General features: G+C 39.9%; 1 protein-coding gene across 5 annotated transcripts in view; it reads left to right on the top strand.

Moving 5' to 3' along the window:
* The first annotated feature begins 219 nt into the window (after positions 1-219).
* RTTN (rotatin) overlaps positions 220-27,967 on the top strand; it is a 154,435-nt gene continuing 126,687 nt past the window's right edge. For 4 of the 5 annotated variants that reach the window (XM_013052790.2, XM_004745627.3, XM_045085211.1 and 1 more), the window contains exons 1-11: positions 220-356; positions 687-874; positions 1,727-1,904; positions 2,743-2,832; positions 4,933-5,023; positions 6,151-6,265; positions 7,623-7,773; positions 12,093-12,258; positions 14,195-14,376; positions 17,270-17,385; positions 26,618-26,788. In XM_013052790.2, coding sequence (XP_012908244.1) covers positions 326-356; positions 687-874; positions 1,727-1,904; positions 2,743-2,832; positions 4,933-5,023; positions 6,151-6,265; positions 7,623-7,773; positions 12,093-12,258; positions 14,195-14,376; positions 17,270-17,385; positions 26,618-26,788 — 1,479 coding nt within the window. In that variant the 5' untranslated portion in view covers positions 220-325. Of the gene's footprint in view, positions 357-686; positions 875-1,726; positions 1,905-2,742; positions 2,833-4,932; positions 5,024-6,150; positions 6,266-7,622; positions 7,774-12,092; positions 12,259-14,194; positions 14,377-17,269; positions 17,386-21,691; positions 22,346-26,617; positions 26,789-27,967 lie in introns of those variants that run through there. The other variant, XM_013052791.2, reaches the window with a different exon arrangement.

Here is a 27,967-nt window from a genome sequence, read left to right as displayed (position 1 = left end):
AATGGGCGAAGACCACAACTCCCGGTGTGCACCGCGGCCGGGACGCGTTCTATTCCCGGCTTGTCTCCTCATTCTTTCCGGTTCTTACGATAGAGACTGCTGTGTAGGAGCTGCTTCGTGGTAATTACAGAGAGACTGTAAGCTTCTGTGGTGTCGCGGGGGCTCACAGTAGCTCACGGGGTGCCTCCTGGTCGTCTGGTGGTTCCCTGTGGCATCGCGGAACTCACTGTCCGACCGCCCGGGTTTCCACGGGGACACTAAGTGTTGACGGACGCTGTGGCGCGGCAGTTTAATTCTCCGGCGGCGGCTGATTGAGCGGGACGAAATGGTCTTGACGGGGCTCATCGGGAAACTCGGTAACAGGCTGGGCGGCCCCTCTCTCCGTCACCCTCCTGTCGTGGCCACTTGCTGGGCATAGCCGTGCAGCATTCTCGAGGCCGGCCCACCCCGAGACGGCTTCCTCCCGTCCCGGCCTCGCCGGGGCGGCCCCCGGGGACCCGTCTGGGATTTCGCGTCCACTCCGCCGTTCGCGCCCCGAACGCCCCGGAGGCCGCCTGTGAAAAAATCCGGTTTAGTTCCCTCTTCGCCCCGCCCTCGTCCGCAGCGTCACTAAGCGGGTGGTCGGGTCGGCCCGGGGGGGCGTCTCCTCGCAGGTGGGCGACGCGCCGCGCGCGGTGTTTCCACAGGGCACCCGCTGGCCGAGATCCGGGAGCGCGCGCTCGGGAACATCCTGCGCAAGCTGGAGCGCGGCCTGGTCCGCGGCGACGACCTGGCCCGGGAGAGGCCGCTGCTGCTGCGCCTGCTGCGCTGGTTCGGCTTCGCGTCCGTGCCGCTGAGGGAGGAGGCGCTCGGCCTGCTCAGCACGCTGGCCAAGGTAGGCGCCGTCTGAGGTGCACGCGGACGAGCCGGGGCTGCCGGCTCAGCTCGCGGCAGCGCTTTTGGGGAAAGTTAAGGAATCACCACTTTGTCCCCCCGTAAACTCACGAGCGATGTTGAACTTGAATTCCTCGGGGTCTGGGAGGCTCGACTTCCTTTTCTCTTGCGCGCCGCGTGGACTCCCGCGTTGCGGCCGCCGCGCTCCCTGGAGGAGCCGCCTCTGGGTTCTGGCGTGTCCTGGTTCTTGCGAATCCTCTTTGGACGCCGGCAGAGCCGTCCTGCTTTCCGTTTCGTCCGGTCGTTCGGTTATTCGTCCCGCGGCGCGTCTGTGGGAGCGCGGTCAGACGGCTCGGCGCAGCGCGTGACAGAAACCCCTCAGGCGCCGCCCCGCGTCTCTGGATCTGTTTGCCGGTGGAGGGCCCCGGCCGGTGCGGAGCGTGGTTGTCAGGGTTCAGAGGTCAAGCGTGCGGCCGTGACCTTTCCGAACTGCCCCTGTGCTGCGGTCAGAGGGGATCGTCGCTTTGGCGTTCCCTGGCCGGGGTAGGGCAGGGTAGGCCCGGAGGCCACGGCCGGAGGCGATCCACTCAGTGGGCAGACGGGAGTGGGCCGTGAGCATGTCTAGTGCCCCGTGTCTGGGCTTTTCAGGACTTACCACGTGGGTTACTCGTCTCTATAATCTGTTTCATACACAGGGAAGTTCTTTACTTTTCCCTATGTCAATACAAGCTTTAGTTTTTTAAAAAAAGGAGCATCTAGAATACTAAGAATAACTTCATGTTTCTGTGGCTGTCAGAACGTAGAAATTCTGCTACATATGGTTGCTCTCCAGACTCTCCCCTTCTTATTTCAGTATCCGCCCGCCGTCCAGCATTTGGTCGACCTTGGTGCCGTGGAGTTCTTATCTAAACTTCGTTCTAACGTGGAGCCCAATCTGCAGGCTGAAATCGATGGCATTCTGGATGGACTTTTTATTCTTCCTTCAGAAGATGCTGCACTGTATCCTGCATCTTACCAAACCAGACAAACTGGTAACTCTTTGGAATCCATCTCTGATGCATTCTGTTAAAACAGAGATGTATTGGTTCTAGTGGTTAATTCTAAGGAGAGGGACCTGAGGTTTAAAAAAAAAAAAAAAAAAAAAGAGATCATTTTCTCAAACTAACATACATGAGCTTGACCTTCCCACCCCCCCACAGTTATTCAGAGGAAGATTCATTTGTATTTGTTGCTTTTTTGGTCAAGCGGCCTGAAAGATGCCAGAGATTTTCTTTTTTGAGATTAGTTTGCCATATTACTTCTGCAGTAATACAAGTGATCAACAGTAGCAGTAATAATGTGTTCCCATTCTAAATGCAACTGAACTGCAGAATATGTAATCACATGTGACAGAATTGTCAAAGGTACTGAAAGAGTGCTTGATTCCTTTGTTTTTGACAACTTTTTCTCTAAAGATATTAATGCAGGTTAATATCTTTGTTTATGAAGATATTAGTAAAGATATTAATGAAGGTTGAAGTTTCAGGAACTACATAATTGGAGTAAGAGAGAGGAAGGAGATGGACTAGGAAGCAGAGATGATTCCTTAAATACTTTGTAACAGATTCTTTATGTATGTTGTGGATATTTTCATTCTAACAAACAGTTGTATTTGCTGAACCATAAAAGAGGGGAATTCCCCCCCCCAAAACTATCTCAGCACTTACACTTTTTTCCTCTATAGGAAGACTCTTCAGATGAACAAATTACTATAACTTTCCCAGTTTTTGAAATGACTCTAAGACTTAAAAGATTAGTATTTGAAAAAAGTAAATTTTACTTTTAGCAAATAAGGAATCAATAATACAGTAATGTATATTTTCTTATCAGAATTGCCACAACAACCTGAAATCTTAATAGGATATTTTCCTCAAGACAAAAGTAATTTCCAACAGATGGAAGTGTCTCCACGACCAATGGGTGTGTATATGTATAGAGAAGTAGATCCTGTTAACCTGGTAAATCAGAAGTTAATGTACTTTTCTTTGTTGTTGTAAAGACTTAAATGTTTCAACACTGAACCAAATGTTTCAGTTTCCTAAAATTAGGATGTAGAGTCTAAGTAGTAACATTTTGTGTTATTGTAACTGCATTTGAGCAACTCTGGTGGTGGGTGGTGATGGTGGCAGTAGTTCTCCTGAGCCCGCTGAGCACAGATTTATCCCGGATGGTGCCATGAACTAGATGCTTGTCTTGGTATTTATTCTCCAGCTCACTAAGTGCTATTGTTCATCCAGTTACTCAGGCCAAAGACTCAAGACCATTTGGGTTTTGTCATTTGTCTTTATCCCAGCATCCACTTGATGGAAGAGTTCTGATTTAGGGCCTCTTTCTCTCCCTGGAGTCTCATCCAGGTCTTTTCATGTCCTGCTATGTCTCTGCTCACATGTTACCTCTTTGGAGAGACCCTCCTGAGGACACCTGCCAGTGATCACTTTATGTCTAATTTTCTTCCTAACATACATCATAATCTGAAATTACATATTTATTACCTCTTTTTGTCTTCCTTGTTATAAGTTTAATGATAGTGGTGAACACTGCTTTATCCCCAGTGAGCAGAATGATGCCAAAAACTTCCTAGGCACTCAGTGTGTATTCTCTGGATGAATGAATGAATCCTTTCTGGAGTCCCAGTGAAATTGATACTGTTCTATCTCCATTTTACTGATGAAGGCCCTGAGGCTTAGAAAGGATAAAACCTTTGTTCTGGGTGATGTAGTTAGGGAATAATTAAGTAAGCTGTATCTGACAGCTTATTTGCACAGTTGAAATGAAAAGGTTGTGTCCAAGGGTATATCTGCTCATGTCAAGTATTCAGTTTATCCGCTTGGAAGCCCTCCATTAATAAAATGCTTCCATAGAAACTCTCTGGTTGAATAACAGCATGAGAAAGACCTGCAGACTTGTTTAGTTGTTAAAATATTTTACCTTTTCTTTCTGTAAAAGTTCTGTTAGACTTGTTAGGGAGCCTCAGTTTTTGAGATGGTAGTTTCTTGTGTTCATGATTAAGAGGCTTCACTGAGTGACTGTGCGAGAAGAGAGTACGTCCAGGTCTGGGAAGGTGCGCACTTGAGTGCAGCTGTGGAAAACGTTAGGGACCGTTGAGATGGTGATATTTTGTTGCGTGAGTTGCATTTTGTGGATTGATGATATGGCTTATTTTGGTCACATCTTTTTGTGTGCGGTATAAGTCTGTCCTTCACTCCATCCCCCTTTAACTTTTCTGTTAGAAAATAAATCCTGCTTGGATCTTAGCACTTTTGAAAGAAACAACTGTGCTATATCTGGGAATTTAATAATGCTGTTATCTAAATTCAGTGATTTCATGCTCTTTTCAAAGCATTTGGCAGAGGGAATATTTTTGTCACTTGGAAGGGTTTATGTAGATACTAGATACTGCTTCTCAGCATTGCCACCTTAACTTGTACAACACGAGATTCGTTAAAAAATAATTTGAACGGGTGGTTCAACACTGTTGGTTTCTCAGATTTCTTTTCATCTCGAGTGGTGCTATTTGATCTTCAACCTTATGGTCTTCAAGTCATCTTCAAAGAGGTTTAAACATCTAACACCATTGAGGATATTTGAACATGACTAATTAAATATAATGTCTGATTATGTTTATATCATTTTTAATTTCTCCAAATTAAAGATCTCCAAAATGCCAGTTCCTTTTATGTTAAATTTAAGCTCTGTGTTTTGGTTAGCCACAGGGTAAAATAGAAAATGTAATTGAAGCTCTAAATGTCATTCAATATTGGTTTGTATTTATGCCACTCTGAAAATATATGGTTCTGTGTAAATTATGAAAACAGAGCTCTGTTATTTATCTTGTTAGGGGACAGATTTGTAGCTGACCTTGTTTGGTATATTTTAGGTCACTGTAACATGTAACTGTAAGATGTAGTGTAAGATGTAACTTTATTTGAAGACTTGTTTTAAGGGTGAAGCTGTATTCTTAGCGTGGTGAGTCTCTCCACATTGCCTTTGATCCCTTAAATTTTGCTGTTCCATTAACAGTAAATCAGACCGTGAAGTGTTTGAAGTTTTCTACGTTTCCTTGGCTACCCCTGACTACAACAGATAGACATGTTCTCTCGTCTAATGAAAGGTATGGTACCTGCTGTGTGTCATGTATTTTGGTTCATTTATAGCCATTAAGTCTGGTTGCCATTATTGTATATTTTCACCAGGAAAAAACATACTAAATGGCTGTGAAAGGTAGTAATGGGAATGTATGAGTGATTTTCACTGTTTCAAAAAGCAAGTCAGAAACTTCCTATTTGCCATTATCTGGCTACACATCAAGATTTTGCTTTTGTTTTGTTTTTGTGGTTGGGATCTTGTATGCTTCTTGGTGGTAAAAATCATCTCTAATTGATCAGATTCTCCGATTGGCCATTGCTTAGGCCCTTAGTTAATAAAAATAGAAAAAGATTAAACATAAGTATAGTATTTTTTAGTGGAAAATATATTCAGTTGACAGTAAAAAGACCAGCTTGCTAGAGTTAGGACTAGAGAAACAGTTGGATGCTATTAAATTCTTTTTGATGCTGCCACTTCCACAGCATCAGTAGATTCTCTTGAAACAACGTATTGAAGAGGTAGAGTCCATGTGGGAAAGCGGCAGGGGTGGTTTTGATGTCAGCTCTGAGGCAGGCCTCAAGGAGGAGCTGTGATTTCTGGTACACACCTCTGGATGGTGGGTGGTGGACTGGAGCTGGGCTGAGGGGAGGGTATAAATTCTTATGGTGGGAGGTAAACAATTGCCAAATCCCTGGGGAGAACTTACTGTCTGAGACGGTGAGGGGTGTCCTCTCGGATAAGAGAATCCCAGCTTCATTCACTAGGCCAAGGAAGAGCAGTAAGGAATTTAATTTCTAGAATTACCTTTATACTTGCTCTCATATTCTCTGTCATTTAGCAGATTTCGTTGCATTCTGTGCCCTTTGACATTGATTTCATTTGGAGCACGGTGATGGTCTTGGCATACAGTGGTGGATACTGTGTAGTGCTGGCTCTTGAGGAGGGTCGGTGGGGGATAGAAGGTCAGTGTGCAGTTGCCATAGTACCACATGTGGGCGGAAGGAGGAAGGACCCACTCCCGAGTTCGTGATTAGGGAAAAGATCTAGGAAGGCTGGGTAGAGTCATTATGCCACTAGGTTACTTAGAGTCTGGTATACATAAACTTTTTAAGAATAAATAATGCTATTTACTTATTTATTTATTTCGGGTAGCTCTTTAAGAAGTAGTAACCACACTTTAATTTGGAACACCTGTGAACTATTGAAGGATGTAATCATGCAAGATTTTCCTGCTGAAATTTTCCTTCAAAGGCCAAAAATTGTTCAGGTATGTATCCTCTGTAATTGTTTTAGATTTTGAAATAGAGAACTTTTTTTTTTTTTTTTTTTTAGAGATTTTATTTGTCTGACAGAGAGAGACACAGCAAGAGAGAGACACAAGCAGGGGGAATGGGAGAGGGAGAAGCAGGCTTTCCACCACGCAGAGAGTGCAGCATGGGGCCCAAACCCAGGACCCCAGGATCATGATCTGAGCCGAAGGCAGATGTTTAACGACTGATCTGAGCATCCCGAAATAGAGAAGTTTTTATAGTGAAACAAATTTTGGAAAGTAGGAGTCCTTGGGAAGGAATATACTATATTTAAAAAATGAGGTATTTGGTTCCTGAAATCACTTCTGCTCCAACTTCTTTGGATAGTGGTAGTTCTTCGAATAGGAGGTAGTCTTGTTTGACACATACAGGTCCAGTTTGGCCATCTTGAATTTACCTTTTATGGGTCACTTAAAGAGGAGAATAGACTTTGGAAATTGAGATTTGACAGCAGTAACCCTTCTTCTTCTTCTTCTTTTTTTAATAAAGATTTTATTTATTTATTTGACAGAGACATGGCGAGAGAAGGAACACGGCGAGTGAGTGGGAGAGGGAGAAGTAGGCTTCCTGCTGAGCGGGAGCCCAATGCAGGGCTCGATCCCAGGACCCTGGGCTCATGACCTGAGTTGAGGGCAGATGTCTAATGACTGAGGCACTCAGGCGCCTCACCAGTAACCCTTCTTAGCAGTGAGAATAGCATTGCTTTTTGAGTATCTGGGATGTATAAGGCACAGTGTTAGATCCTGTGGAAATAGAGAGTAGTGAGCAGTTCAGGTGGATTCTTTACAGTCTAGTCTGTTGTTTAATAGTAGAGCTTGGGATATGGGGTCTGGGATCATGGCGTAGCCACAGCTGCTGATGATGCCCCAGCACCCTCAGTCCGCAATCCCAGGACTGGAGTGTGTGCCTCTGAATGGCAACTATTAATACATACTGTTGTAGTTGTCGAAAGATAGCAGAGGAAAAGCTGTTAGTTGCCAAAAGGTGGCAAAATGATTTAGCTGTTTGAGATGCTGAAGGCTTGCTGTGATTTTTAAAAAGTATGGTATAACTTAATGTTCCGAATGGGGAATAATTCGTGTGTTCTCTCAGAATAGGTACTCAGCCAACAGATTTTAGATATAATAAACACTATTTAAATTTTATTTTGTTTTGTCCCATCTTCTGGCATTATGCTAAGTCAATTTTGCCTATTGTTTCTTGGTTTATAGATATTTTTCAAGTTATTTTATTTCCTTTGGTTATTCATTTGATCTTACTTAAACTCCACACCCACCTTCCTTTGATCATTTTCCTTGCTCTTCTTTATTTCAGAGCCTTTTATCTCTGTTGAAACTGGCCTTCGGAGGAGATGGAAAACATCGCCTGGCATTACAGTCAGTGTCTTGCTTGCAGCAGCTGTGCATATACTTAAGAAACAGACTTAACTTTCACCGAGATCCAGGTTTTTTCTCCAGTAAACAAGGTATTTGTTTATTTATTCATTAGTCACTTTTGGTATTTACAGATGCTTCTGAGTACTCCCTATTATACTTACTGTATAAATTTTCATAAACCCCTCATTCCTAAATGTCATTAAATGATCATCTTTGAAAACCAGTTGTGTGTATGATAGAACCTCTCCTGCTCCCATCCTCGTTTTTGGGTAACAGCCATTGGCAAGATGTTTTTCTTTTCTCTTATGCGTACAGTGTTGTTGGCAGCTAGGGACCAGAATTCTGAGTTCAGCTATTCATGTGGGACTGTGGGCATTTTATAAAGCTACTTGTATTAGTAGATTGTTTGATTTGAAAAAGAACAATGTGTAGTTTTTTAATAAATATTTGTTTAGGGGCCCCTGGGTGGCTCAGTGGGTTAAGCATCTGCCTTCGGCTTAGGTCATGATCCCAGGGTCTTGGGATCGAGCCCTGCATCAGCCTCTCTGCTCAGCAGGGATCCTGCTTCCCTTCCTCTCTCTCTGCCTGCCTCTCAGCCTACTTGTGATCTCTGTCAAATAAATAAATAAAATTTAAAAAAATATTTGTTTAACATTTGGTCTATTTAATTAATTTAATTAATTTATTTTAAAATAAACTCTGCACCCAACGTGGGTATTGAACTCACAACCCCAGGATCAAGAGTTGCATGTACTACCGACTGAGCCAGCCAGGTGCCCTCAGTTTGTATTTTATGAAAACTGTTTTTATGCAACTTTTGATGTAGAGAGTAGTTTTAATGTGTTAATGGTGCCAGACTTTTAAGGGAGAAGGCACCACCTAATGGCCAAATAGAGCACTAGACTGGCTCTGTCAAAACACTATTTATAACTTAGGAATTCTGTGCACTTGCTTTGAAAGTTGAATGTTAAATTACAGTGATTTGTCATCATGCTTCACAGTTAATCCCTATTCTGTTCAGAGCTTCACTGGCCCTGTACTACTTGCATGCTTATGCTATATATTAATTTTATTATATATCTCAGGGTGTAGGGTTTCTCATTAACATTCTTGAGCTTGAGCATTTTGCATATGCCTGATAACAGATCTGCAGGTTCCCCATATTTCATCAGAATAAGTTATAATGTTGATAAAAATAGTATCGTTGAAGATTTATTCATGTATTGAATGTTTATTTATCACCAACTATATTCCAGCTGATGTTCTAGGCTCTGTGGGATATAACCCTGAACAAAGCAGATAAGGTCCCTACCCTTCTGAGCTTATCCATGAGAAGGTTGGAGACAGCTAATAAACGAGTAAACAAGTTTGTTTCAGGTCAGAAGTGCTCGAGGGAAATATGAAGGGTCATGTGACTGAAGGTGACCAGGGAACCCCAGCTTACCTGGATAGGCCTGGCAGGGAGAGCCTCTCAGAGGAGGTGATCTGAAGGGTGAGAAGGAACCATCCACCTGAGCTGCAGGAACAGTGTTCCTGGCTGGTTGGGGGTCTTGGAAATGAGGTGACCTGCCTGAGGAAAGGAAGCCAGGCCGCCGTGTGAGTGGATGCAGTAAGCAGGAGGAGTAAGGAGGGACTGGGGTGAGATCAGAGGGGTAGCCAGGGGCCAAAGTGCTTTGGGATTTGTAGATCTTGGGAAGCGTTTCATATTTTCTTTGCAGTGCAGTGAGAAAGCTGGGGAGCTTTCTTTTTTCCTCTTCAGATGCCTTTATTTTATTTAATCCCGTAAAAAAATATGATAAAATATGTATAGCATAAAATCTGCCATCATAACCATTTAGAAGTGTGCAATTTTGTTGGCATTAATTGCTTTCACACTCTTGTGCAACCATCACCATTATCTGTTCTCAAACGTTTATCACCCTAAATAGAAGAACTGTGACTGTACCCCTGCTCTTCATGTCCCCTTCTCTCGGCAGCACCTCAGCTATGTTCTGTCTCTAAATTTGTTCTTGGTACCTCATAGAAGCGGAGTCATACAGAGTTTGTCCTTTTGTGTCTGGCTCGTCATGTTCTGAGCGTCACGTTCTCAGGGTTCGTCCCATGTTTCAGCTGTGTCACAACTTCATTCCTTTTTATGGATGAATAATGTTCTGCTGTGTGGCTATGCCACATTTGGCTTATTCATTTATCTGTTGAGGGACACTTGAGTCGTTCTTACCCTTTGGCTCTTGTGAATAATGTTTTGGTAAATATTGGCATATCTGAGCCCGTTTTCAGTTCTGTTGGGTATATACCTAAGAGTGGAGTGGCGGGGTCATGTTAATTCTACAGTTAGCTGTCTGAGGAACAAGGAGACTGTTTGCCACCGTGGCTGTCTGATTTTACGTCCCCCCTGGCAACCTGTGAGACTTCCAGTTTCTCCACATGCTGTCAACACTTGTTATTTTTCCATTTTATCTTATTTCATTTATTTGTCTTTAAAAGGTTTTATTTATTTGAGAGAGATCACACAAGAGAGAGCCCAAGCAGGGAGGAGGGGTAGAGAGAGCAGGGAGCCTCAAGGCTCTATCCCAGTTTCTAACCCTGAAATAAAGGCAGCTCAGTACTCTGAGCTAAAGACAGATGCTTAACTGACTGAGCCAACCAGGCACCCCGTTTTCCCTTTTTAAAATCATAGTCATCCTAGTAGGTGTGAGGTGGTAGGTATTTCATTGTGGTTCTGATTTATTTCCCTGAAGACTCAGTAGTCTTAATGATTAGTGATTTGAATGACTTTAATGACTAGTGATTTCCTAGTGACTTTTTACATGCAGACCAGCCATTGGTGTGTCTTCTTTGGAAAACTGTCTTTTTAAGTCTTTGCCCATTTTCTAAATTGGATGTTTTTTGTTTTTCGTTTTTAAGATTTTTATTTACTTATCTTATTTTATTATTTTTTAAAAGATTTATTTATTTGAGAGAGAGAGAGAGCACAGGTAGGCAGAAGGGAAAGGGAGAAGCAGACTCCCAGCTAAGCAGGGACCCTGATGCAGGGCTCAATCCCAGGACCCCGAGATCACGACCCGAACTGTACACAGCTGCTTAACCAACTGAGCTTCCCCTTATTTACTTATTTTAGAGAGAGGGAGAGCGTTGTGGGAGGTTTGAGGGGAGAGTGGGGCAGAAAGAGAGAGAAAATCTCAAGCAGATTCCTTGCTGAGCTTGGAGCCCGAGGTGGGATTTTATCTTATGACCATGACATCCTGACCTGAGCCAAAATCAAGAGCTGGAAGCTCAACCGACTGACACACCCACGTGCCTGTGGTTTTTTGAGTTTTTGTTTGTTTGTTTGTTTGCTTGTTTTCTTGTTGAGTTTTAGGAGTTCTTTATATACCCTGATTTTAAGTCTATTTTAGATACATGATCTGCAAATATTTTTTTTTCAGTCTGTAGGTTTTCAGTTTCTTGATAATGTCCTTTGATGCACAAAAGTTTTTGATTTTGATGAAGTCCAGTTTATCTTTGTTTTCTTTGGTCCTGCTTTTGGTTTCATGTATTGCCAATCCAAGATCATGAAGGTTTACTTCTATATTTTCTGCTAAGAGCTTTATGGTTTTAACTCTCATATATAGGCTTATTTTTTGAGTTCCTTTTTACATTTGGTTTCAGTTCATTTTTGAGTTCATTTTTTTTTTTTTTAAAGATTTTATTTATTTATTTAACAGACAGAGATCACAAGTGGGCAGAGAGGCAGGCTGGGGCAGGGGGAAGCAGGCTTCCTGCTGAGCAGAGAGCCCGATGTGGGGCTCCATTCCAGGACCCTGGGATCATGACCTGAGCTGAAGGCAGAGACTTAACCTACTGAGCCATCAGGCGCCCCTTGATTTCCTTTAAAATAAAAAAATAAAAAAATAAAAAAAAGATTTATTTATTTATTTGACAGACAGAGATCACAAGTAGGCAGAGAGGCAGGCAGAGAAAGAGGAGGAAGCAGGCTCCCCACCAAGCAGCCCAGTGCGGGGCTTGATCCCAGGACCCTGGAACCACGACCTGAACTGAAGGCAGAGGCTTTAACCCACTGAACCACCCAGGCGCCCCTTTGATTTCATTTTTATATGTGCTTTGAGGTAGAGTTTCTCGTAGAATTTCGAGCAGGGGAGTGCATGACCTTTTATTCTGCTTTTGCAGTCCTGGATGTTATAAGTCAATTATGCTGGCTAGAAGGCTACATGTAATCAGGTCCGTTAGTTATAAATCTAAATGTGCTAAGTGAGTACTTTCAGAAAAGGTTGACCTTTACTTTCACCTCAGTAGAAGTGTTTCTACTATCTTAACTTTGTTAATGTTTTTTGGAAGAATGACATATAAAAGCTGTATAATCATCATTTGTTGCTATTGAGGGATAATTTCATTCTTTTCTCCCCCTCAGATGTCGTTTCCCAAAATTCTTCTTTGTCTTACTGTCATGAAGTTAGAGTTGCTCATCATTCTCAGAATCCTTCTCCAGGAAGCAGTAGTCCCCGGCCTTCTGTGGTCGGACGCACAGGCCAGCGACCCAGAGGAGATGGCCAAGATTGGGATGCCGTGTCTTCCAGGTGAACCCTGAAAAGCCCAGTTAATGCGTGTGTATGTTTTAATCTCAGAGGGAGATTAATAATTTTTCTCTGTCTTGTCTTTTGGAGCACTACCACAAGTATTGGCCTTGTGTTGAATCAGTGGTTTTCATACTTTTTTGACCATAACCCACAGTAAGAAATCATATTACATTGAATTCAATATGCCATACACAGTCACATGCTTTTACATATATGTGTATGTATGTTTGCATGTGTGTACACCTGTGTGTGTGTCCCTTTCAAAGAAAGGTGTTCACAAAGTAGTACTTTGATTCCATATGGTACGTAGTCAATGATATTTTCTGTTCTTTTTTATTTTATTAAAAAATAGTGAAGATTCTGGCCTTTTAAGTTGTTTTTATTAGCCACAGGTGAAATGTGATCTAGTTTAAAAGCATAGCTTTAAATGATAGATACATTTTGATGGTATTTCAAACCGTCATATGTAAGTTTAATCATAATTTAAATGAATCAGTATTACTATTAAAGGGAATGAAGAGAGACTATAAAACATTCCTTTCCAATGCACAATTTACGGAATTTTACTTATTTATATAAATACAGATTTTTATATATCAATTTTTTATAATCAATTTAAGGGGATTGGTGTGGTATTTGTGTGTTACCTCATCCTTAGGCTACAAGCATCTTATAAACATACTAGTTTCTTCCTTGGTGCTGTTTTAATAAATGCTCGGTGAGCTGAGCACTCATTGTTGGAGTGATCATTTACTCGTATCACTGCTGCTGCTACACTCGGACACTGATTCACGCTCTCTGCTTGGTGTTACGCCAAGTGCTGTACATGCTTTATCTCCTTTAGTTGTCCTCCTGACAGTCCTGTAATGGCATTGGTATTATCTTCATCATCATTTCAGACAAACCTGGTTTGGAAAGGCAATGAGCCTTATCCCAGTTTATACAGTTGGTGAAGAGGAGGGCAGGGGTTTGAACAGTATGATCTGAGAGCCCGTGCCTAATCCTTCTGTAGGAGTGGGTGTTGGTCAGACATGGTTTTCTCTTTACCCTTATAAAGCCTTTCTACCTCATTCTCTGAGATGTATCTAGTGTGCTTCATGGTTATATCTTTTCACTCCTTGCTGAATACCTTCCTCATGGAGCCTTTTAGAGTTTGAGGGAAGCCCACCTCCTTTTCATGTTTTGCATTGTTGAAATTGAAGAAATGACAGAACATGTTTTAAATTTTGGAAGTTTTACATGATTAGTAGCATTAGTGTATCTGTGATTCAGCTTCAATTATGGATAACGTTAAAAGTAAAAAATTTGAGGTCTTTTGTAAATGTGAGGTTCAGGCCTTTCTATAGCATTTTATCCCCGTCCCATCATTTGACACCCAAGGTCAGAATTCTTTATGAAGAAGGTCAAGAAAGATGGGAGGTTCCACTTTTTGGTATAATTTCAAAATCATGATGTGACGTTGAATATACTAAATGAAGTAATCCCCTTCTCCTCATGTTTTTCTGGCATTTTTTTAGCATTCTTCAGTTGCTAACATTGGCTTACTTGGAACATTTGGTGAAAATCACAGAAAATCTAGGAAAGTAAATGATTTAGTTTTGCCTCTGTAAGTTGATTACAGAAGAACTTTGCTGTGAATTGGCTTGATCTTGAGAAACGAATGGGTTATTAGTGCTAATGTTGATTGCTCTTACAGGAATTTTAAGAACATCATTTTGAAAAGCAATATATAGATGCATTTTTGGTTTCATTTACAATTTCAACTCCTCGTTATGGAATTTAATCTTATAAATTTGTCAGGGTTTCTCAAATCTGAGCAGGCTTGTTGCATGTTGTGTCCAATGTGAAGCTTCTTACATGCCAGACGGCCGAGAGGCAGTAAACCTATTTGTGGGCTGTCTCCACATTTGAGGATTATCCTTTGTTTATTTTGCAGTGGAAGTAGTGGTCGTGTTCCGGTGAACTCTCGGGTATCTGTGCATTCGCCTTTGGATGTGGTACACATAGATCTGCCGGAGCTGGAGACGGAAGACACGCTCGAGCTGCAGTTCCAGCAGCTCAGTCTTCCCCAGTTCTGTGTCTCTATCCTGGAATCAGCAGTTCCTCTCTTAAGAACAGGTTAGTTTTTGAAGTTACAGTTCTTTTTATATAATTTGTCTTTGTTTTGTCTGTTTTCAGGGATTTTTCTTTTCACCTAAGTTATGACATTTAGAATCTGTATTTACTTATGTTTTAGGATACAATTTTTTCTTTTCCTTTTTTTTTTTTAAATTTTATTAATTTTTTTGAGAGAAAGAGAGAGAGCACACATGCGAGCCTGAGCGGAAGGGAGGGGCAGAGGTTGGAGCACACTCCGCTGCCGAGCAGGGAGCCTGGCACACCGGACTGGATCCCAGGAGCCCAGGATCATGACCTGAGCCAAAGGCAGATGCTTAACCGACTGAGCCACCCAGGCGCCTCTGGGATACAAATTCTTAAGCACTTAATAAAGTCTTATTAAATGTGGATGCCGTGACCAGTGTTTAGATGGAGTATTCCCTTCCATTTATGACTTTTATTGCACAGGATTCCATTTCTGTATGGCTGTTTGAAACGTAAGCACTGAACAAACAGTGCAGCCAGAGTAAGTTAGAGAAGGTGGGCCAGCATTAATGGAGCAGGATAAAAAACTCTTTGGCTTACGCCCTTTGGAAACTTGTTGAGTTGCTCTCAGTTGCTCAGTTTTCCCACTCAGTTTATAGTTAAGCCATGAAAATGTGAAAAACAACCCCCAAACTGGATTCTTACCTTTGCAATTATTTCTTTTTCTAAGGAAAAAAAAAAACCCCAAACTCAAGAAATCTAGCATTCTGCGGTTGCTCTTTCTCTCAAATGTGCTGGGTAAATCTGCAAAGATATACTCAAGTACTTAAGTATCCATTGTAATATAGTTGTAATTTTAGTGAAGTGCGATAGGAACAGTAATAATACGGCCAGTGTTCCAGAGACTTTAGGACCAGAACAGCAGTTCCCGCCGGCTTTGTGTGCGTGGTTTCATGCATTTCTCTCGCCATCCCACTGTACCTTCCCCGAAGCGGGAGTTCCTACTTTCATCCCCGTTTCACACATGAGAGAACGGAGGCTTAGAGTGGTTTAGAAACTTATCCAAAGTCAAACAGCTAAAACAGCTAAAAACCTTGAACCAAGGTTCTTCTGAAGCCAGTGTCCAATGCTCCTAAGCACTTAGCATTTTGTGAGGTACAAAAAGGTTTGGAAGCAGTAACGTTTTTTTGTTCTCTAACTATACATTTTCAGTAGTTGATAAACTTGTCAAGATATAAATACAAGATAAACAGGATATGTATTTTATGATCTGTACAGGCTCAATTAAAAAAATGTATTCTATTTCAATGATTTCTCAAGCACTAATTTTTGCCTGCTTGGTGGTGTAGTGGGGTGGGAAGCAGGGCAGAGGTCTATATTGGGGAAGCATTAAAAATGTTTCTATCCCGGGGCGCCTGGATGGCTCAGTGGGTTAAGCCACTGCCTTCGGCTCAGGTCATGTTCTCAGGGTCCTGGGATCGAGTCCCGCATCAGGCTCTCTGCTCGGCAGGGAGCCTGCTTCCCTCTCTCTCTCTCTCTGCCTGCCTCTCCATCTACTTGTGATTTCTCTCCGTCAAATAAATAAATAAAATCTTTAAAAAAAAAAATGTTTCTATCCCAAGGAAACCCAAATAACCCTAACTTAGCACTGACTGAGTAACTCTGCTTCCAGGAGTTAGAAGCACATATTAATTCATGTACTAGTAGTGTGAAATAAAGAAAGGCTGAACTTTGGTATCAGAAAGTATATATGTTTGTCTGCATGCTGTACTGAGAACAGTTTTAGATTTAATGATTTCTCATTTAACCTTTTCTTAATTTGCTGTAAAAAGTCAGATTGATAATTATAAAGCTATAGCTTGGTACATAAAATTTTCTAAATGTTCTCTTGCCCTTTTGTGGTAAATTATTGCATAATTTGTAATTGTTCAATATCATAAGAGGTTTCTAAGAGGACTTGCTCTAGCTGTTCTAATGGGACAATTACTCTAGACCCTTACGATCTTGTAGTTTGCTTTACTTTTAGTCATTGGAAACTGACCTTTGGTGTGTGGGAAGTCTTGAATGAATGTTCACCTTATGGATAGTAGAGTTCCTTTGTTATTCTGTCTCTGTGGAGAAAAGGGATTGCTTTGGCGGGTGTGACAGAACAGTTTCTTTGGAATTTTTTTTTTTTTTAAGACTTATTTATTTTAGAGAGAGAGAGAGAGAAAGAGTGAGTGCATATGAGCAAGGGGGCAGGGCGGGGTGGGGTGGGGTGGTTGGGCAGAGAGAATCCTTAAGTATAGTCCATGCTGAGCAGGGAGCCCGACTTGGGGCTCTATCCCAGGACCCAGAGGTCATGATCTGAGCTGAAATCAAGAGTCAGATCCTCAACTAACTGAGCCACCCACTTGCCCCTCTTTCGGAATTTTTATAGAGTTTTAAGTCCATAGAGGCTTGATACCTGTTTGAGATGGATTTTCTTGACATTTCTTCTGGAAATGCCATCATGCACATTTATTCCTTTAGTTGTCCAGTGCAACTTCTGACAAGGGCCTTCTAGCGCTAAGTTTCAGAGAATGCATTTTCTAAACCTAACCTGGTGCTTTGTTATATATTACATGTAACATGGAAAGTCTCTGGATTAGCAAAATTTTAATCTACCTCACAGTATTTTTAGTTAGATTTTGCTACTTTCTTTTTGAACATCTTTCTCATTTATGAGCACATTGAATTTGTTGTAAATAGTATTGTGATTGCAACAGAGGTGTTAATGGTTGTTAGAGATTGTGACATCCCTATTCATCTCTTTCAGTGATTCTAAAGACATCAAAAAATAAAAAGAGAAATAGGAGTTTGGGGGCATGACTAGAGGATTGAGCAGTATGCTATGTAGCTGTTCATTTGAAAGTTAACTTTTTAAATTCTCTCCTGTTTATATATCTAGGTAGTAGACAAGTGATAATAAGAGTTCTGGAATTGCTTGCAGAGGATCTGATACTTATTGGTGAAGCGATTTCAGAAGACATCTGGGATGACAACAGCCTTTTTGCTATAGATATGGTGAGGATCAGTAATTTCCTTTTTATTTTATTTTGGTCCTTTTAAGCTGGTTTCATTGTCTCATTAGTCTTTGAAAGCTTTCTTTCTAACCACTGTGTCCCAGGCTTATTTTGTGCATTCTGGAACAAACCATTTCACTAGAAATTCTGGTTACTTTAACTAATTATTCTGGTTACTTGTCATGGGTGGGGGGATATATATACTGAGACTAAAAACAGGGCAATGGGGTCCTTATAGCTATTGTCTTACAATTTTTTTTTTTTTTAAAGATTTTATTTATTCATTTGACAGAGAGAGATCACAGGTAGGTAGAGAGGCTGGCAGAGAGAGAGAGAGAGAGAGAGAGAAGCAGGCTCCCTGCTGAGCAGAGAGCCCGATGCGGGACTCGATCCCAGGACCCTGAGATCATGACCTGAGCTGAAGGCAGCGACTTAACCCACTGAGCCACCCAGGCGCCCCCACAATTTTTTTTTTTTAGTAATTGAACTAGGAAATAATATATTTTAAAAAATGAACTTAGATTGATATTTTTCTGATTTTAAGCTTATATTTCCTTGCTCATATTTTGTACTGTTGCTCATAGAAAGTCTTAGTTTTTGGCAATAAAGTTATTAGCTCTAACCTTCAGCACATAACTAAGTAATTTCAGAATAGCAGTGTTAGTATCATTGTGGTCACTGACTGATAATGGTCAAGATTTCTTGGCAGTTCTTTTTGACTCAGACTAAATCTCACTAAGAATATGCAGTCAAGAGGCACCTGGGTGGCTCAGGTGGTTGAGCACCACACTCTTGATTCAACTCAGGTGGTTATCTTAGAGTCACACGAGGTTGAGCCCTGTGTGGGGCTCTGTGCTGAGCGTACAGTCTGCTTGAGATTCTCCCTCTGCCTCTCCCCCCACTCAAGCTCTCTCTTGCATGTACTTTCTCTCCCTCTCTAAAATAAATGAATAAAATCTTTAAAAGAAAAAGGAATATACAGTCAAAAAATGTGCATCAAAGTCACATGAAAGAATTCTTTTCTCTGTTAACAATTTCTTATATGGTTATAGTTGTTTTAATTTATTTTTACTTTTGGGAATTATTTTCTCATAAATATGTAATTCAGAGATGTTCCCCTGTCATCCTGTTCTCTGTTCATTTTTCCCATTTTTATTTTCATTTTTGCAAATATAAGCAAGTAAGCATGTAGATTGTCACTGCTCTTCTCAGACCTTACATAAGAGGTAGTATGTCACATGTGGTTTTCCACCTTGTTCTTAGACCTTAAAAATATATCCGTGTGCATGGAATAATAGGTATGGAGATATTTCATGTCCATATGTGGAGGTGTTCATCATTCTGTTTTATAGGCTACAAGTGTCTCAGTGTGTGTTTATTCGCCAGTCTCCTATTGTTGGACACAATTGCTAATACAAATTGTGTGCTGTGAATAACGTGCATATGTCATTTCATACATGTACAAGTGTGTCTCTAGGGTAGATTTCTTTAAGTTAAGATTGTTGCACATCAAAACAGTTGTCAGAGGAAGGGTGGTTGTGGGGACCAGCAAAATGGATGAAGGGGAGTGAGAGGTACAGGCTTCTAGTTAGGGAATGTCTAATTTGTGGGGGTGAAAGGTACAGCAGTACACCATAGGGAATATGATCAGTGATACTTTAATAGCATTATATGGTGACAGGTTGCTATACTGGTGAGCATAGCACAGAGTATACAGTTGTGGAATCACTGTGTTGTATACCTGAATCTAAATGTAACACTGTGTGTCAACTATACTTAAATTGAAAAACTATGTGTATTTTAAATCTTAGATATTGTTGCATTCTCCTGTGTAACCATTTCATTCACTGACCAGCAGTTTATTGGAAGGTGTTTTCTCCTACACACTCAGCAGTAGGGTTTATAGTCAAACCTCAGATTTTTGCCATTCTAGTAAGTGAGATACGGTATGTCAGTGTAGTATTAATTTGCTCTTCTCTGTGAGTAGAGCTGAGCATCTTTTTGTAACTTTAAGGGTCATTTTCTTTTCTTTTTCTGTAAATAGTCCGGGCATTTATCCATTTTTCATCCATTTATCTCTTGGGTCATTGGTCTTTTGTTCTTTTTATATATTAAAGGGGCCTTGACTTTCCAAGACAAGCTGCCCTTTTCTTTCCTCCGGCCCGTCCGCCTGCCTTCTTTCCTCTCCTCTCCTCCGCCCTCCTCTCCTCCGTCCGTCCCTGCCTCCCTTCCTTCTTGACTTTCCTACTGATGCTTTCGTGACTGCAACATCTTCTACTCATTTGTTTGATTTTTTGATTGAGAGAGAGAGTGTGAGCACAGATGGGAGGGGTAGACGGAGAGGCAGAGAGAGAGTCTTCAGCAGACTCCCCACTGAGCGAGGGCTCCATCCCACAGCCTTGAGAGCATGACCTGAGCCAAAATCTAGAGTTGGACGCCTAACCGACTGAGTTACAGGAACCCCTTCACATGTGAATTTTTATATAGCTGGCTTTGTCAGGTTTTTTTTTTTTTTTAATCCGTTCTAGATTTTGGATCATAGAAAGATTTTCTTCACACCTTAGGAAAAACATGCTCTATCTTTCCATTTCTTGAAGTCCACTTTTTTGTCTTTCAAGAATATTTTTCTCATAATGATTTTGTACATTATTTATTGTTTATTCATATGTATGTATGTGAATATATATATGTGTGGGTGTTTAACAACTTCATTAATATAAGTTGCAGGTGTTTTAAAAAGTTTCTTGATACATTGACGTATGGATATACATGATATAGATTAGTTTGCATTTTCTATGTAGAATTCATATGCTTTTTTGTCTGCTCTCTTTCAGTAGGATTACTCTGAGATGCTGCCATGTTGATGTGTGTATCAGTAGTTCATTTTATTACTCGATGCCATGTTCTTTGCTATTTGTATTTCAGTAGAGAAGATAGTTTTGGAGAATATGTTTTTATTTATGTATTTTTCTGAAAATGTTTTGATAAGTAATATTTCACATGAGTGATCAACATGTGTATAGGGAACTCAGGAATGTTAGGTTACAACCTATTATTTTCTTAATATTTTCTTAAATGTGTAAACTAACAGTATGTCTCTATGTAAATGGAAATCATGTTCTTTCTTACATTTCAATATGTCATAAATCATTTGTCATTTTACACCTTCTGTCTTAAAATTATCAAGTGATTTCTTTGAAGAACTGATATTCTATCTCTTGTATTAATCTAAATTGGTAACATGTCTCTCTCTCTTTTTTAATGCTTGCCTTGTCAGAGAAGCAGAAGCAAAATTTATTAATTACAAAAATATATGTTAATTCCCTGAGTTGCTGGTTTTTTTCTCTTTATGTTATTTTGACCTAGGTCTGTCTTTGTTGTATTAAACTGTGTTAGGACTGTCTGATCCTTGTAAATAGAGGTTAGAACCTAAAAAACAAAGAAAATACTGATGTTTACTTAATACCAATACCTGTGTGTGGAAAACCAAAACCTTAAGACACACACACACCCCCCTCTTGAAAAGAGAAACACCTATTATAATAGGTATAATACATTGTTTCAAGTCCTTCAATTTCTTTACCCATAATATAGGAATAATAGTTCTTAATCTTAGTTTTTCTTTAGTCCTTAAGGTTATCATACTATTTGGTAGTACTTTTTGAAGATTTTCACATATTGAAGTTTTTCAACAAGTGATTTTTTTCTTAGAAGTGTGAAGAATGTTTTATCGGTTGCTTCTTAAATTAACTTGAATTTTCTTGGCCAGAACATTTATCTGTAAAAGTTAGTCATTCACTTTTAACTTTTGGCTGCTGATCTTTTATGATTCAATGAATTATTTTTACTTTAAAGGTTAAATCTGTTGTAGAAGTGCCAATTGGTATGATAGAAATGTTAAATAAAACAGTACTGCTTAAAATTATGTTTGATTTACTTTTACTTGTTTAAAAGAATGAATGCCTCCTAAGGAAAAAATCTCATGCCTTTGGGTATATATTAATAGAAGCAAACAATAGAATTCTTAATGTCCCTACTTTCATCGAGTTTAAAAAGGAAGATGGAAGCAGTATTTTTGTTGAGTCGCTAAAGGAACAAAATAGTGTGTTACTACCAATTCAGAAAGTAGACACCTGAGGATATGTAATCCGATCTCTAGACTTTTCCCAATGGTGTTATTAACAGTCATGTCTGGAGCTCCATGGCTCAGTTTGTGTAAGCATAGTCAAAAGCAACCCCCCCCCTCCAGTCTCCTGCACTGAATGTTTTTATTTCCTGTGAAGTAAATAAAAGAAAAAAAATTTTAATGAACTGTTTTGTTAAGATTAATTTGCTAAGCACTTATAAAAGTTAGGTTGACCTAGAGTATGACATCCCTTCTTTGCTTTCCCATTGAAATCAAGTCTGCTTGAACTTCATTCACATGGTAAGTTAGGTTCAAGAAGTGAGGATCTTTACCTCATGCCAGATAACCCCAGACCCCTGGGGGCTGTCTGCCATTCGTTCACGCTGTGCCCTTCTCTTCTCTTGCTCCTGTCATTGCGGTGTCATGAAAGACCGCTTTTTCTCCTCCTTCATGACTCGGTGCTTCCCCATTCCCATCTGACCTGCTGTGAGTGGGTGACTTAGCTATTCAGGCATGTTGGAGAATTGCTGGTTGGAGTTCAAGTGGGGCTGAGAGCATTGCGAACGCATCTAGAGAGAAGGGCTTTGTACCCAGTGAGGGCTCAGTAAGGGTAAGTGAAGCCGACTGTGAATTTATAATTGGGTGAGTGGAATCTCTAATTAGCATAGGCCTCCCCTGCTGCTGCCATCAGTTCAGAGACAGTTATTTTAGTTCACCAAACATTTCTGGATTGCCCATTATACGCTAGGCACTGGGGGTGCAGGATGAATAAGAGGCAGCCCTTTTCACTTTTGTGGAAGATAGACACTTCTGCTCTGACACCAGTAAAACCAAGGTAAGCATACAGGAATAACACTTCAAGGGGTCGTTGAAGGATAGCAGTTACTCTGTTGTAGACCCCGTCTAAGCACTCTGTGTTTATGAAGTCACTGAATCATCACGGCCCTCTAAGGCAGATAACACATGTTACAGATGAAGAAATGGAGGCTCAGTTTTCTTTTTTAGGGTCATTTTAGAGTCTAGGTTTTCAATCATGTTTTATTGCCAGGGATGCCTTGACAACACTCCCATCTTAGAATCTCGGGGCGGGGGCCACTTCTTGTAAATCATTACTGAGCTGAGTCTTAAATTAGAAGTATGATTTGGCTAAGCAGTGAAGGTAGGGTTTTATCAGGCAGAAGGGAAGGGAATGACAGGATAGCGGTGGCGACAGGGAGGTGTGGTGGGGCCATGCAAGCCATAAGGCATAGAACTCAAGGTGGGGGGGGGGCTGGGGGGTGTGCTGCCTGGTGCTGAGTCGTTCGGCCTCTGTTCTGAAGGCAGGACGGGCTTGCTCTTCCCCAGGAGAATGCCTGGGGAGGTTCGCACAGGAAAGGAAGGAGGGAAGGAAGTACGGAGTGTGGGGCTGGAAGCATGGGCGGGGTGGGGGCTCGGGGGGCTGGGCAGAGCCCGATCCAGTTACCTATTTCAGAGCCTTCACAGGATCTACCACCTATTTTGTAATGTGCAGATAGTGGAGAAATTGTGTTTGCACTGTAAATTCTGTTTTATTGAGAACATTTGGGATATTTTGCTACTCAGTTTAATTCTGTACTTTCTTTTGTAAAAGCCATAAATATCCTCTGAAAACTGGCCTCCCACACCCTCTCCATCAACTACTTCACAGCATTTTGAACATTTCTAGCCCAACGAATTAAGACTGTGGACCAGTTTCTGTTGTTTTCAGTCCTTTCTTTTTTTAAAACATTAAAACAAACTTTTTTTTCTTGCTTAGAAGAAATGTTGGAAATGGTGAAAATTGCAAGCCTGATTCTTCATAGTACTTTCTTTTTATACTATCCTGAGAAGCATTCAACGTGTCATTGGAATTATTAAGGTTACTTGAAATCGTTTCACAAATAAATAGATTTTTAGAAAAAGCTCTACAATACTGAGATTTTAAATTAAGTTAATGTTGAATAGCAGATATGTTGCTTGTAGGTGTATAAAAGTATTAATTTAATGGAGAGGTGCTGTGTGGAAGTATTGCATGTCAGAATTGTAAGATGGTTTCTGTGTTTTTAGTTTTTGTCAGACTGGTAGTTATTAATATAATGGCTTCTGGTTTAAATTTTCTTAATTTTTAGTTTTATTTTCTTTGGATTAGAGAAGATACCTTTAAATATATTTTGAAGTTTTCTTTTCGGTTAAGTAAATGGTTTTTGTCACTGTTTCTTGGACACATGAGGAGTTGTATTCTTTGAAATGGTCAAAGCTTATATCTTCTTATTTATGAATTAAGTTAAAAATGACTGGATTAAATCCTGTAAGACTATTTTTCTTTCAGTGACAGGTTTTGCTTGATATTATATATTATTCAGATCCCACAGACAACTCATATTGGGTCTTTACTCTTAATTATGCATTTCATCAGAAAATATGACCCCTTTTATCTAATTTTTTCCCCTGAATTATTTGTTATTCTTATTTTATAGATTTTTTTATTCGTATTTCACTACATATTTAATTTTTAGCCTTTTATGCACAAAAATGAAGGTATCTTTTTATGTATCAGTTATTTTGGTTTTTACTTTAACATGAAATCATATTTGACTTAGAGGAAAATTTATACTTTTTATAGCACAGTTAATGCATGGTCTTCTCAAAAATTTTTGCTGTTTCTTTTGTTTCCATTTAAAATTTTTTTTACTGTATAGAATATTTTTTCTTCTTTTTTACTTCTGCAATGATTTGAAAAGTATCATAATTTTAATTTTGTTTATTTTAAAAATCAACACTATCAAATGATCCATGTAAATAATGTTTTCTCATCTATGTAATTTGTGTTTTGTGTATGTGTTAGAAAATATATAACATAAAATTTACCATTTTAACCCTTTTTGAGTATATAATTCAGTGTCAGTAAGTACATTCACATTCACATTGTTGTACAATCACACTGTTTATCTTCAAAACTTGTCCAATATCTCAAACTGAAACTCTGTACCCTACACGGTAACTCTTTTCCCCAGCCCCTGGCAGCTACGGCAGTGTGTTTTTCTTTATGAGTCTGACTGTTGTAGGTACCTCATGTAAGTATAGTGAATCACAAAATATCATTCTTTCTGTATCTGGCGTATTTTACTTGGCATAATATTTTCACAGTTCATCCATGTTATGTCATGTGTCAGAATTTCAGTACTTTTTTTTTTTAAGAATTTCATTCCTTTTTAAGGCTGAATAATATTTCACTGTACATATATGGGGCATACCACATTTCGTTTATCTGTTCATCTGTTGATAGATACATTTCCACCTTTTGGCCATTGCGGATACTGTTCCTATGAACAGTGGTGTACATGTGTGCATTCGAATCCCTGCTTTCAATTCTCATAGATATATTATGCAAAAGTGAATTTGCTGGATTATGTAGTATTTTTACATTTAATTTTTTGAGGAGCTGCCACACTGTTTCCATAGTGACCTGTCCATTTTACATATTTACCAGCAATGCACAGAGATTCCAGTTTCCCTGCATTTTTGCCAACACTTGCAGTTTTCCATTATTTTTGATAATAGCCATTATTGTGGCTTTGATCCTTTATATAATTTTTTTTTAGGCCTTATACCTTTAGATTTGCTTCTAATATATTTATCCTTGAATAAAAAAAATTCGGGCATACATTTTTATCCTTAGTTTACAGGTTATTTCCTATTTCTATTTGCCTATATTCTCAGTGGAAAGGTGAGTGTGAGATCTCCAGTGCTCGTTTGTTCTACTATCTTACAGATGCTGGCCTTTTACCAGCTGGTTTATGAGGGCATGTCGGCATGTGTAAGATGTATTTTGATCTGTATTGTTATGAGTTGCAAGTTAACTATGTTGTAGTTTTCTCTTGGTATTTTATGTATGCCTTTAAATTTAAAGGATATAACTTCTAGTTAAATACTAAGTTACCTGTAAATATATGATGGCAGAACATTTGCCTTAAAACAATCTTTTTACATGGAGAGTTCATGTAATTTTATATGTAATTGTTTTATAGTGATCTGACTTTCCCTGTTTCATTTCTTTTTTTAGGATCAGTTTGAGTTTAGGGATGTCTCTTGTTCTAATGCATTTTCCCCCATTATACTTGCCGTTATGTTAACCATATAGTAAGCCTAATAAGTACTTTATGAGAGTTTCGCATGCCGATATTTTTTTAATATTTTATTTATTTATTTGACAGAGAGAGATCACAAGTAGAGAGGCAGGCAGAGAAAGAGAGAGAGCGAGGGAAGCAGGCTCCCTGCTGAGCAGAGAGCCCGATGCGGGACTCGATCCCAGGACCCTGAGATCATGACCTGAGCCGAAGGCAGTGGCTTAACCCACTGAGCCACCTAGGCACCCGCATGCTGATTTTTTCAAAAAGATTTTATTCATTCATTTGACAGAGAGAGACACAGTGAGAGAGGACACAAGCAGGGAGAGTGGAAGGGGGAGAAGCAGGCCTCCTGCTAGCAGAGAGCCCAATATGGGGCTTGATTCCAGGACCCTGGGATCATGACCTGAGCCAAAGGCAGACGCTTAATGACTGAGCCACCCAGGCGCCCCTGCATGCCGATTTTTGAAGTTAGAATAATTAAGCAGTAGAAACTAGGAGTTTATGTTTCATTTAGCTTTGGTATTTTGTTTATTTTTATTCATTATTAGTTAGAAATATTGTTTGAAAAAACTTTAGGTGTGCTTAGTTTTCATTTATACTGCTTTAAATTACTTCAGCAGGTATGGGTTATTTTATTTTATTTTATTTTTTAAGATTTTACTTATTTATTCATTTGTCAGAGAGAGAGGACAAGTAAAAGTAGGGGGAATGGCAGGCAGAGGGAGAAGCAGACTCCCCACTGAGCAAGGAGCCCTATGTGGGACTCGATCCCAGGACCCTGAGATCATGACCTGAGCTGAAGGCAGATGCTTAACTGACTGAGCCACCCTGGCGTCCTGGTATAGGTTATTCTTATAGGGAGGAATAACTTTTTTTGGTTTTTGTTCTTTAGTCATAATATTTTAAATTATTCTCTGTGAAATTTTCCATACTGGATCCCTGAAATTTTTTTTTCCTGTTTCGTGTTTAAATGTCTGCAGAAAGAAAAACTGCTCGTGGTGTTGGGGTCCCTGGGAGATACCGTGTGCTACCACAAAAGCGGAGTGAGCTCGGACCAACCAGAGGTCGTGCTGGTGCACCACCGAATGGCCTTTGTCAGCGTTTCACTGTTTGCAGTCCGGGTGCTGCAGATGCTTCTCCCTGTTGAAAAGGTAAGGCAGGTGACGTTTCTTTGTGTTTTTTTGAACTGAACTGTGTGTTCAGTTGCTTAATGTTGTTTAGTGTTTGGAGTATTACAGGTAAGTGCTGTGTCATGTATTTCTTCTGATCATGTCATGGTGTACAAAGGTTACATTGAGAAAGACTAACATTTCTGAATAGTTTTGGCAAATCATTTGATAGGAAAACATTAGTTCTAAAAAATTTTTTCTTTAGGTAACTTAAAATTATAGTATAACATGTTTAGAAAAGTATACAGTTTCATACATTTTTATAAAGTGAATATATCTGTGTTTAAAAAGTGGCCATCACCCAGAACAGAGAATAGAGTATTACCAGCATTTCAGAGGCCCCTTCTCATCCATTACCTCCCCTTCCTCCCTTCCTGCTGAACTCCTCCTTTCTGACTTCTGTCAATATAGATCAATCTGTCTGTTTTTCATCATTGCATAAGTGGAATTCTAAGGTATGAACTGGCTCAAGGTCTTTTTTGAGGTTCATCACTGTTGTTGCTAATAGCAGTTTATTAAGTTTTTATTGCAAAATACGATTCCATTTTATAACTGTGTTAAAGGTGATTTTAGTAGGTGTCCATCTTTCTTTTAAATCATCTCTCAGTTTGAATGTCAGTGGTAAAATATCTCAAGTGATTCATGCACAAGTGTTTTATAGTGTACTTAGTGCAAGAAGAAAGGTGTGGCACGTTTACATAAAGGTATAAGAGAAATTACTGCAACTCAAGAACTACTTCCTGTCTTTGTATTGTCCTTTGTTATAGACATTTGCCCTTTTGTAAGATTCTGAAGAGCATAGAGGCTAAACTCCGTTTTTTCATAACACTTTTAAATGCACTATATTATCAGATCACCTGGGAAAGAAGAACAAAACATCAAATTTTTATTAAATATTTATATATTTATTTGAAAGAGAGAGAGAGTGCATGCACAAGCAGGAAGGGCAGAGGGAGGAGGAGAGAGAGACTCTTAAGCAGACTCTGCTGAGCACAGAGCCTGACATAGGGCTCAATCTCACCACCCCGAGATCACAACCTGAGCTGAAACCAAGAGTCCGATTCTTAACTGTGCCGTCCAGGCATACCCCAAACATTAAATATTAAATTTAGTATTTTGCTTTAGGGAAAAGAACATCACTTTTGTTAATTTTAATTTTTA

Source organism: Mustela putorius, unplaced genomic scaffold (assembly GCF_011764305.1).
Source record: "Mustela putorius furo isolate JIRA1106 unplaced genomic scaffold, ASM1176430v1.1 tig00000835_pilon_pilon_pilon, whole genome shotgun sequence".
NCBI classification, from domain to species: domain Eukaryota; kingdom Metazoa; phylum Chordata; class Mammalia; order Carnivora; family Mustelidae; genus Mustela; species Mustela putorius.
This window is presented reverse-complemented; position numbering and strand designations above follow the sequence as displayed.